The 12,307-nt window shown below is 35.8% G+C and overlaps 1 protein-coding gene across 2 annotated transcripts in view; it reads left to right on the top strand.

Moving 5' to 3' along the window:
- HSD17B4 (hydroxysteroid 17-beta dehydrogenase 4) overlaps positions 1-12,307 on the top strand; it is a 63,836-nt gene that overhangs the window by 24,873 nt on the left and 26,656 nt on the right. For both annotated transcript variants that reach the window (XM_062604444.1, XM_062604445.1), the window contains exons 15-17: positions 1,187-1,258; positions 2,741-2,844; positions 6,561-6,626. In XM_062604444.1, the coding sequence (XP_062460428.1) occupies positions 1,187-1,258; positions 2,741-2,844; positions 6,561-6,626 (242 nt within the window). The remainder of the gene's footprint in view (positions 1-1,186; positions 1,259-2,740; positions 2,845-6,560; positions 6,627-12,307) is intronic.

Here is a 12,307-nt window from a genome sequence, read left to right as displayed (position 1 = left end):
GATTTGATTTCCAGTAAGACAAATTTTTCTCTAGCCATACTATAAATGGTAATAGGGAAGCTCTGTTTCCAACTGGATTTTTTATACATTGCTTTTACAAGGGGTGAGGGAAAAGAGAGGCAACCTGTTGCATTATAGAGGGAATTCTGAAACTGCATTCTTGTGATCAGGTGTTGCTTTTCTATATGATAATTTGTAAAATCATGCCTAATCTTTGATCTTTGATATAATAAGCAAATACAGTAATTGCTGGTGTATTACCCATATAATTTGGTACTAACTAGCAAAACTATAATTCTTTCTATAAGGTTGTATCATAGAACTTTTGGGATGTTTACCTAAAAACATTGATTGCATCTGTGTGCCTATAAGTGGATAAGAAGAATTATGTAAAGGAGGAATGGACATCTCGATGAGAAGATTTGTCATAATTCTCAAAATAGGGCAGCAGAAAGCTCTTTTTCTGAGTTTGCAACACTTGAGAGGTGCTCCTTAGATGCATACAGGATATGTATGCATGTGTCCATTTTTCTTCATTAGTAGTTTTAAAAACTAACTCTTCTAGACTGTAGAAGGGAGAAAAGAGTCTTGCAACTACAGCTAAATGGCATAATTTTCGTTGAAACAAAAATATGTGTGCAAGTTGTGTTAACTTCACAAAGGTCTGATAATCGGTAAGAGATTGCCATGACTTCATAAAGCCTTTTGTTTTTTCTATTCCATAGGCTGCTTATATAAACTTATATGCTTACGTTCCCCTGTAGAGCAATAACCTCTTTAGACACAAACTTCAGAAACCTGCAGGCCTGTGCCCTGAGCTGAGCTTCTCTTCTGTAGAACTGTAGTTGTCTCATCCCTCTTGAAATCTGTGAACAGTCCTTAAGTGAGTTGAGCTAAATTCGAAGTTAGAGATGTATTTGAGTCTGAAATATGATTTGTGTTCAGCTCTGAATACCTAAAATGTAGCAAGATTCTATTAACCCTTCCTCCCCAAACTTAAATAAATAAAATTCCTCACATCTGCAAACCAGTATTTGCAAAGATTCTCAGGCACTTTAATTATAATCATTACGATCACAAATACTATGACTATTATTATTATTTTAGTAAGGAAACATAAAGAGTGATATGTGGGCTTCATTCCCAGAGGAAAACCTTACATGTAGATAATGTTCTTTTTTTACAGGGCAGCTAACTTCAGTTTCAACCATTGCTGATATTCTTGACAAAGGATCAGGAGCAGTCTTACTTATAGATGGTAAGAAATTTGTAATTTTTGGAGGAGAGTGCATTAAAATTTGACAGGCTCGGTTTTTAACTAGCTGTACCAATAATTGCCAACCTTTCCAGAGTGAGGACTGTTAGCTTATTAAATCTCGATGAGAGTGGAGAAATTAGCTAATTAGCAATAGCTGTGTAAATGTATAATGTAATTGTTCTCGGGCAGTTAATGTACTGAAATAAGAAAACTTGGAAAAAAAATATCAGAGAAAGTTTGTTTTCTTTCCTGTGTAGGCAGAGTAGTGCACTGTGCAATCTGAACAGAATTCTTTAGTAATAATACTTAGTCCTGTCTGAAAGCAGTCTTTTTAGATTCTGCCACTCTTCAGCAAGGGATTGTGTATGCATGTGTGTGTGCTTTGTGGGGTGGTTTTACAAAGGCTAGCTAGTCATAGTTGTATATTGTTTAGACTCATCTGCAAAGCAGCCATCTTTAAGAGCATGTCCTGCATTCTTTTTTTGAGCCTACATTATTCTTTTCTAAACAAAACAAAACAACCCCCCATTTCATTCCTCTTGTATCTAAGTTAAGAGATCAGATTACCTCCAGAAGTTGATAAGTTGTTTTCAGAATTTTTGGTATCTTCTAGGGTCCCTGAGGGAATTAGACTGCAAGAGTAGTTTAATAGGCAGTGAATCTATAAACGCTGTTGATCTTTTATTCCTTCAGTGTACAGATGAAATTTCAAAAAGGTATTCACTGTCCCTGTGTTTCCCCTATCTGTGTTTTGCTTCCATACTGGGCTAACATTAAGCCTGTCTGTTTCTGCAACACGCAAAAGTTCTTTTTGTGAGCAAAGTCTTAGTGGTTTTTCAGTTTCTTCCAGAGATGGAAATGAATGTTATTAACAATACTGTAAATTTCAGTCTAAAGGTGTAAGGGAGTGGAATAGGCATGAACTAGGAATTACATCTGAACCTTGATTCAGTGTAAGAAGTTCTTCAAGATAAGGAACAGGTGACCTTAAGCTGAAGCTTACGCTGAAGCTTTTTTCGTACAAGTTACTAGTACCATTTTTTGTATGAATTGGTTATGTGCTTTACACGCTAGGGATTGTTAATAACTTCTGATGTACTATACTTTATGGCACAGTTCTATCATATTTAATTAAATTCTAATGTAGTGCGAGATGCTGAAATACTAACTTCAGCACTCTGTTGTGAAGTGTTTTTAGTACCTTTAATGTCATCAACATTTCGACAGTTCATTTTTTAATTTTGATGCTTTCATATATATAAAATTCATGGTAATGTTATTTGCAACAGATTATTAATTGTCAGTAGTCAGGAAGTGACTTGCAACAGGGAAACATGAGAGTGCAAGCATTGTCCCTTCAGTTGTTAAAATAAGCTTTGTTATGTTTGAAGCTGAACTTTTCTCTTGTAACAACACATGCTAGCTATATGAAAAAAGGAGATGGAAGGTAATACATGACCTCCTTCTTTTGTTGTCTTTCAGTGAATACCTATTGTGGAAAGGACCTAGTGTGTTATAATCAGTTCTCTTTGTTTTTTGTTGGAGCTGGAGGTTTTGGTGGAAAACGAACATCAGAAAAGGCCAAGGTAAATTCATGCATATTCGTATAAAAGAAAAAAACAAACACCCCAAAACAACAACAACAACAACAAAACCAACTCAAACCCACAAAAACCAACCTATCAAATCCCCACAAACACATAAAAACTTCTGTCAGCGCTAGAAAAAACACTTGCTATATCAGCTAGGAAGGATCAGCTGGCAGTGTGGATCTACAACCTCAAATGGAATTTAAATTCTTCTGTTCACTGAAGACCCTGAGTGAAAAGTACTGTTAAGGGCCTGGGAAACTAGTGGCTTTGTTTTGACAACTGGGGAGAAAAATGAATTGCTAAATGTGCAGCTGATGAGGTATTCCTACATTGAAATACTTGAAATTACAGATAAGGAATATCCTAACGGAAGACAGAAAAGGAGATTCTCTGGAAGATGTTTAGAATCTAAATTCTGTGGACTTGGAAGCAGAAAATGATGTCTGAAGTTAAAATAAAATTAAAATTCATATAAAGCGCATTATGATGTGGCCAGAGTGCTCCTCTAGGGGATTTGTATTACATCTTTTAGAAGGGTCTTTTGAAGCCACCAGTGTAGCAGGCTATAGTCTAACCAAATTAATTTAATAGAAGAGGTAAAATCTGTTCCGTGTTGTATTTTGGGCTGTGCCAAATTCATTAAAATCCTACTTCTTTATGTCAGATGGAAGATACTATGGCAAGAGTCTTACTGACTCTTGGTTTTATGAAACCCAAATACAAGCTTTGAAAACAAATGAAACTTTTCGTGTTTTGATTTTTATTTAGTTAGCTACTCCAAGTCATGCTCTCCGTTAATGTGCTCATGAGCAAAGTTCCTGATTTCTTGGAAAGATTTTATTTCCTCATTCTACTTTTGATGTGAAACATTTTTAGAGACCTTTTAGATCAGAACAAGAACAGAGAATTGGCTTTTATTTATAAGTCTCGGTTTTCTCAAATAGATTTGAGAAGCTTTAACTCTCATATATAGCTTGAGGAGCAGATTTTTTGGCTGGACATGTTTGATCATGGACAGCAAGGACAGTGACAAACAGGTTGAGATTTTCGGTACTTAGTGCAGGGGCATACTGCTGAGTTGTTGAATGGCCACTCAGCAGAGTCCTGATTTAAACCTGTCTTGTCTCTTTTGACACGATCACTTTTCAGTTTCTGTCTCAGTGCTTACATCTTTAGTTGAGAATATGTGTGTCATCAGATTAGCATTATAATGTGTTCTGCTGCTCCACCTCAGACATTTTCTTTGCTTATGTTTAAGGGATTGGGGGGCTGTTTATGTTTAAAAATAAATTGATACTAGTGATAATTTTATGTGAATATTTGTTTAGTAACTTGTTTTTCATGTGTTAAGTTTGTGCCAATAACTATAATAATATGTTAATGTTGCAGGTTTTTGCTCTAGTAAAAAGACTAGCTTAGTAAAAAGCTGAGAAGTACTCAGATGTGTGATGTTAGATTTGAACTTGCAATTTCTAGGAGAGATCTCTAGGTGTAGCTCTTCATAAATCTGTGTGTTTGCAAGAAAGAGGTTTGGAAAGCATAAAGAGGAAAAGAGAAGAAGCATTATGGCTTCTTACTTCCAGTGAAGTAGAAGTCCTACATTTTGGGAGAAAGTTAGCAAATGACAGGCAGTGTCACATGAACACCTAGTGTATGTCCAGATACATGAAGTAGCATATCTGTAATACTGTAGGTAATGTTCTGTAGGACTTTTTATGGGATTTTTGGATATAAACTTACAAGTTTTTTTACTTAAATCTCTATCAGTCACATAGAAGTTTTCCCCTGTGTAACTTTACAGATCAAATCTTGAAATGCATGCTGCTTCAAACAGAAATGGGAAAAGCCTCTGTGCAGTATAAAAAAATCACAGAATGTTATTTCAGACAGTGTATAAAGGTCTTTGCCGGAACCCTTACTTCTTCTGTAGTCAGCTTTTACAATAGTACATGTAAAAAAAGGCCAAACCAATGGTTCACAGGAAATGTTTCTAATCTAAAGCAGTGGCATCGCTGAGTCCAGTGTAGTGATTTGGCTTTTTTTAGTTAAACACTGCACTTTAGTCAACTGCAACTTCTTCACTATGTTTAGTGAATTATGAGAATACTATATCAATAGTTTTACATTTTAAAATATGACAGATATGTGTTTCAGGCAGCAGTTCTTCCTGTGATAGAAGAAAACAAAATGTAGTCTAGTTAAGACATACATACACAGTGACATAAAAATTCAAGAGGCCTCTGCATGCCAGAAGCCAATTTTAAACAATAAATTTTCCTCCTTCATCTTTGCAGACTTTTCCAGTCATAAGACTTTCACATCCTTCTGTGCCACAGAGAAATCCCAAGCTAATCAGACATATTTTATAATGTGACTTTTTGTCACTTGACACGTTATAGCTGCAAGCTAAGAACAAATTTCCAAATTGAGCTCTATGATGAGCAACATGTTGTGTAAGTCATGTCTCTCCTTTTGATTGGGGTTTTCATGCATTACTGGCAGAAGGGTTTCCTTAATTATTCATTAATTTTAACATCTGGATGGCTCAGTAGGTCAGCTTGAATTTCTGTTAACCAACTGGAAATAGACTGTCAAGCTGTTCTTGTTTTAAAGCATGTTAGGTAGTTATGAAACTGATTAATGTGGAGGTCCATTGTGGTTCTCAAGTGACAAAAGTAGAAGTGATGTTACCAAGTCTTCTGCTCAGGGGGTGGCTTTGCCTTGCTGTTAATAAACAAGAAAGAGCTTTTGCTGTTATTAGATGTGAAATTACACAGCACTCCGTTTCTTTTGTTGTCTCTTTTGTTTGGTAAAGAGCTTACGCAAACTAAAATTAAGTAGAACTATTACAAGTGAGAGTCAAGTTTCTTCTTTCTGTTTTAGAGCTTATGCCAGCTCTTTCTTTGGCCTTTTTGTTTGTTTGATTATTTTGGAAACCCAGGAAGGAGAGGGGAAAAAAGATTTCAGCTACTTTAATAGATTTTAACTGGTTATGGTGTTCTTTGTGTTTAGGCCATGACAGTGTTTATCATGATCTAGGATTCATTCAGTTGGTAAAGTTTGTGTCTTCAAAACTGAAGGATGAGGCTTTGGATGGCAAAAGGAATGGCTTTTTTACAATAATGTGGAGCTTAATATGCAGCATGCAAAAAAACCCAACCAACAACCCCCCCTCAAAAAAAAAAAAAAAAAAAAGAATTCTGAACCCAAACCAAAAGAAAAATGTGCAAAACAGAGAAAGAACTGGAAACTCTTGAAGGCCAGAAGTGATATAGTCCATGAGTGAGGTAGTAAATAATTTTGTACTCCATTGCATTTTTTAAAGTATTATTTTAAAAGCTTCATTTTAATCTTTGTGTTCCAAGACACTAATGTTTTATGAGACAGTTATTTTTTCTGAGTGAATAATTCTTGCTTAAGCTTTTATGAATCATTTGGAATAAATGTAATCAAACTAATCAGCTACAACATGTAACTGTTAGCCAGATCTTAGTATAAAATCTGGCTAATTTTTATAAAGCTAACCTTGATAAAAGACTTTTCCAGGCCTAATAATCTTTTTCTGTTTTTCTGTAAATATAGAAAATATAGGAGGAACCTTAGCAGCTTTTAAAGTGCTGTTTGTTTTTATACATACCTGACGTATTCTTTCATGGGCATGGATAAAAGATTTTTTCAGTGAAATAATACTACTACTACTTTTGCTTTAGGTAACAGTGAATCCTCCCAAGAGACCCCCTGATGCTGTCATCTGTGATGAAACAACAGCTGATCAGGTAAAGTTTTGTATGCTCTTGGTGTGGAAATGTTTGTTTTGTTTGGGCAGAAGAGTCTTATATGATGTTCACTAATAGTTAAATTTTTATTATATACCTCAGGTATTTATGTGTATTTGGTGTATATATCTATATATGTGTGCATATATATTTATGTATTGAGTTATGACAGTGTGTTCAGTGTACTGTCTAAAACATTCTTTTTGTAAGGCTTATGCAATTTTATAATTGTCGATTGCAAAATTATACATCGGAGGAGGAAATGAACGTTTATATTCTGTTGTGGTTAAGAAAAGAGGTTCAAAATCTACAAAACTTGTAACAAATGATGCAAGCAAACACACAAAACATTGAAGTGCTTAAAAGTCACAGTTTTGAAAAAGGTAAATTTCTGTAATGTAGTAGTAGTCCAGGAAACCTGAAATACTGACAGATGTCTGTCCATCTGGCCACAGTCCCACTGGTTCACAGGCATCATAGGCAAAAACCCGAGGAAATATATATAACCTCCTCTGAAGGTAAACATATGCAGGTGTCAGACAAGTAAGTCTGGAGCTACCAGTATTAAGACACTCAGCAATATTTTCAAAAGCAACTCAGTTATGTCAGGTGGCTGTAGCTTTTAGAGATGCAGTAAAAATGTTGAGCATCAGCTGAAATGTAGGCATTGTGATGTCTGCTTAGCCTCTGTTTATATACAGAGTAAAACTTAAGTCTGATCCATCTGATTTACATGCTTGAAGTCCAAGTTAACCCTACCCACTTAAATCAGGAAAGACACCTCAGATCAGCATTTTGGTTTCTATCACTGGTGTACTTGCTGCTTCCTGAAATTCACAGCATAGGTCTAGGAGGTACAGGTGTTGAATTCTTCACTGAAAGGTGACAAGTTGAGCAAAGAGAAGGGAACATTGAAAGAGCGCTTTGTTCCTGGGGGTGTTTAAATGTAGAAGAAGGTACACTCTAGCAGCTGGCTCTTTATTAGATAAGATACAGCAACTATAATGGCCTATTAATTTACTTTCAGTGTTTGAACCCTAGTTCAGATTCTCCTCTGGGTGATTATATCAGAATTGATTCCATATCCATCAATGTTCTGATGCCGGTTTTGATCCCCTTGTTCATGCACTAATCTTAGCTTCTAAGCCTTAAACTCTTATGTCTAGAATTGTTAGTGTGTATAAAGTGCTAAGTTCATGTGACAAAAGAATATGGTAGTAGCTGTATAATGCAGAAGTTTGGAAACTTTGCTACTACAAAAATTGATTTTTTGGAAATAAAGGAAGTGACAAAGTAGCCACCACAGTTTTTAAGATCTACTCTGACAGGAGAATTCTTCTCCAATTAGATCTTGCAGGAGCCACAGCCAGCGAAATTTGAGAATCGCAAGAAGGTTTATCTGCCAAATTATTTAGTAACATCTGAGCTTAAGTGATGGTGCCTGTGTACAGGAGGGGGAATGTGTAGAACTTGCGAACTTTATGGGCAGGAATATAGACTTTCAAGTGAAGGACAGCTTGGAGAAATGTTACCTAGATTTTACATTTGTGTGTCACATAACTGCCTAAAATCCCTTTTGAAAATGGAAGCTGGCACAGAAATGACATTGACGTTTCTGATCTGTTTGTTTTTTTTTCCTTAAGTGTTTAAATGGAAAAGATGCTGGCAGAAATGACTGTTGCCATTCAGCAGAGTCAATTTGCAGATGGCTTTTGAGTTAACTTGAACTCTGTTAATTTCCAATGGCAGTTGTGACATTCTCCACTCAGTTTTTATGTTACCACAGTTACGTGATTAAACTGCTCTTCATAATTAGCATTTTCCCCCATAACTTGTCATAGCATAATCAGGTAGTAACCTACCTGATAGGCAAGGTATGCTTAGGGTATACATCATGCATATTTTAAAAATGTTTAGTGATGACTCCTGTCTTTTACAGAAGTCAATGACTGTGGTTATCTTGAAAGTTATATTTACTTTTAACTCATATACACTGGGTTAAATTTTTTCCAAGACAAAGAATGTTTTTTATGTGCATTCAGACAGGAGGAAGCACTTCTTAGTGAAGAGGATACTGGGAACAGAGAGCTAATAACCATTTTTGCCCTTAATCATGTGTTTAGCAGAATAGAGGGTACAGCCACCTACAATTCTATGAAAAATGATCATGTTATGCCAGTGATCATTGACAGAACAATGGTCACTTACATAAAAAACTAATCCTTTTGGTTAGTGGTCAAAGATGAATAGCAGATAGTTTAATAAATGTTTATCCTTTTAAAATCTGTGCCCATTCCTAAGAAGTTTTCTAAACACTAACCAGGGCTTATGAATGAGTTGCGGTACCACGGTGTAAGCTGCTTAAAGGTGAAAAATGGCTAAAAAAAATTTAGAAGTATCTGACCTTTTAAAAAGGCTTTAAGGCTTAAAATGTGCGTCCTGCTGAAGAAGGACATAAAATATTTCTTCTGTGTTCATTAATATTCTGCAAAGAACTAGCTGACATTTTTTCCATTTTGCCCTGTAGAGACGTGCCTATGCTGTGGTATTTTTATAGCTTGTTCTCTCTCTGTAACCTGAGCTGTGCTTTACTAGATACACTGCCGCAAATCTTTTTAGTAAAATAGACCTTTTGACAAAACATCAAGAAGTTTAGGGGGTGTTTGACTATTAGCCATTTAGCAAGAAATAAATCATTCAATTTCAGCCCTGTAGGGAATGTTTAATGTAGTTACAGTGCTTTAGTATCACCAGGCTACTTTAGTCCTGCTAGTTTTCAAACCACAGCCTTAAGTTAATCAAACAGATTTTGCTGAATGGTTCATAATGCAATTAAGAATCACAAGCAGCAAATTACATGTATCTCTGGAGAGTTTTATCTCTGAAGAGTTTTATCTCTGTAGACTTTTCTTTATGCTCACTTCCCATGTGTGTTGATTTCTTGGAAATGAATTTTCTGATGACACACAAAATAGGATGCAGTGAGTGCTTCAAGTGGATGATGTCCAAGTGAGGCAAGTCACTTTTGAGGAAGGAAGCAAACATGGAGTCTTTGAGGTTCTAGTGGGTTTCTGTTGTTTTATCTTGGTTTTGTTTTTTTTTTGTTTTTTTTTTTTTCTTTTGTTTGCTTGTGGAAAATCTCACAGCATTCTGGTACTGTGCAGGTTGCCTCCCAAGAAATAAACTGTTCTCTATCTTCAAATCTCACAGTTAATACTCAGAATACACAATGTTGTGGCAATAAATAATCAGTACAGCAGTAGCCTATAAAATGGATTTTTTTCAAGAATTTGTTTTATTGTTCTGTGTTTCTTTCCTCTTGCAAGCTATCTGTCCAGTTTGCCTATACAGTAAAATTAAAGCCGAATTTGCAGGACTTCCAAGTTTTGTTGGTTGTTAATGTCAGCTTATTTCAGTAACATGTCTAATAATTTTAAGGAATGGTTGCCAATTGAAAAAATCTATTTACTTGCAACACTATTGTATATTTCATTCAAAAGTCATTCTGCTTTAAGTTCTGACTATGTGTATTTGTTAGTTACATTAATAGGGAGAAATAGACATGAGAAAGAGGGAGAAACACCTTTTAGATAGATTTTGAAAAACATGGTGTCTCAGCCTACCATGTTTTGGGACCAGCTGTGTACATTCAGCTGTGCCCCTATAGGTCTCTGCATAGCACTGTCATGTGAGCTGTCACATTTGAATTTCTGTCAGAGCTACTTCTTCATCAAGTTGGGTATCTCAAGCATATGATACTTTTTGCTCTGTCATTTTAAAGGTCAGGAAAATTGGCTGTCCTTGCTTTCAGGAATTTTAAATTCCTTGTTGGAGCTGGTGAAACAGACTCATAACTGATCCATTGGAGAAGCAGCTTTCTGATATCCTGTCATGTTTAAGTTGCTTTCATTTGGTAAACTACAGTAATGTTTTAAATGTTGCAAAATCTCTAAAAAGATAAAAATTCCAAAGAAAGCTTTATTTATTTGTAGTTTAATCCCCTTTGCATACAATGCTTTATGATAGTTTTCAGTCATGCAGGCATAAATGTTTGTTCCTTCTCCTTCAAGAACTCCTTCCACAAGCAAAGAGAGGGATGAGCTGAGATAGTGTAGGAAGTCAGTTTTCCTATGTTATTTTTTTGCAAGAAGTTCTGTTCTAGGAATCAGTAGTGGAAGGAAAATGATCTCCTGGTTAGGGACTGCTTGGACGAGTTCTTTGACAATGGATTTTATTTGTTTTTGCCTATAAAATTCTTATGGTCTGCAGGCAGCTGTTACCCAGGTATCCCAAAGTACTCAGATGTGAGTGCTTCTTATTTGATGGCTGATATGAGAGAATGAGGTGAATGAATTTTGGAGGTGAAATTGGGGAGTCAGACTAGCAGGAGGGTATGTAAGCATCACAGGCTGAAATTGAAATTCATAAGAGCTCTGTTGTAAATTTGTACAGTGCACTTCAAAAATGTTATGCACTTTGAAGAATTGAGCCTTCAAATGTTAAATTGGAGAGCCAGAATTGGTCTGTGCTGTTGAAAATTATGACCATTTCTGCTGCCTTATAATTTCCAGTCTGTAAGGTAAGGAAGTTTCTAAATGCTTGAGACGTTTTAATTGTACAGTGTTTAAAGGATTGGCATATGGCATCCAGTGTTGATTTTGAGAACGTGATAGGGTAAGCAGCATGAAAAAAAAAACCACAAAACAAACAACAGTTTAGAGAATATGATGATTCTTTACTCATTTAGATGTTTTTATAGAGATTCAGTAAATTCACACCTAGATAAATCAGATAGCCTGTGTATTTTCAATCCTATGTAAAGCCTTCTGTTCCAGGTATAGATCAAGATCTACTGACAGGGTGTGAAGAAACTGCTGCCTTTTAGTGGTTTGGGTTTTTTGTTTTCCTAAAATGCAGTTCTTTTCTCTGAACGAGGAGAAAATAATTGGCACCTGCCATGTTTCAAGTCCTGTCGTCAGCATCCTGTGACTAAGACTGCAGAGGCATCCTTACCTTCCTGAGTAATTCTCAAGTCCTTCAGTCCTTTCACTCATACTGCTGTCTTCTACCTACCTGAGTTTATTTTTTCACTGTGTCAAGTTCAGTTAAAGCTACAGTTCTTAATGTAACTGGAAAAAACTGTGAAGACGATTATACACAAATTTAGTTTGTTGTGAAAGAGTGGACTCTGGAATAAAAACTCACAACATCGTGGGAGGAAAGGGATGCATGAGAAACATTTCATAACCTAATGAATTATAAAACTAAAACCTACTGTGAAATGTTACCTACCTGTTGTCAATGGGTTCAGTACTGTTTGTCAGTACTCTGCTTTGAGGATGGTGTGATAAGACAAGCTTCTGTCTAGTTGGGATGTTGATACTTCTCTATGGAAATTCATCTTTTATTCTACACAGGTTTCATTTGTGTTTTCATTTTAAGCTTATGTAAATATTTGTGTCTCTTTTTAAAGAACATGGTCAATGATGAGGGAAGAAACAAGAGCCAATAGATCAATAGCTGGCTTTGAGCCTGGTGTCATTAGCAGAATATTGGAGGTTTTGATCAGGGAGTGCTTTACACAACACTAGGCCTGCTTGCAACAGACATGGTACACCTATTTGAAAGGAGGAGAAGGATCTTCACACAGGGGTTGGTAGGGCTCATTAAAAAAAGCTTTA

The sequence above is a fragment of the Pezoporus occidentalis genome, unplaced genomic scaffold (genome assembly GCF_034315485.1).
Source record: "Pezoporus occidentalis ecotype Australia unplaced genomic scaffold, CSIRO_AGI_Poc_V1 ctg86, whole genome shotgun sequence".
NCBI classification, from domain to species: Eukaryota; Metazoa; Chordata; class Aves; order Psittaciformes; family Psittacidae; genus Pezoporus; species Pezoporus occidentalis.
This window is presented reverse-complemented; position numbering and strand designations above follow the sequence as displayed.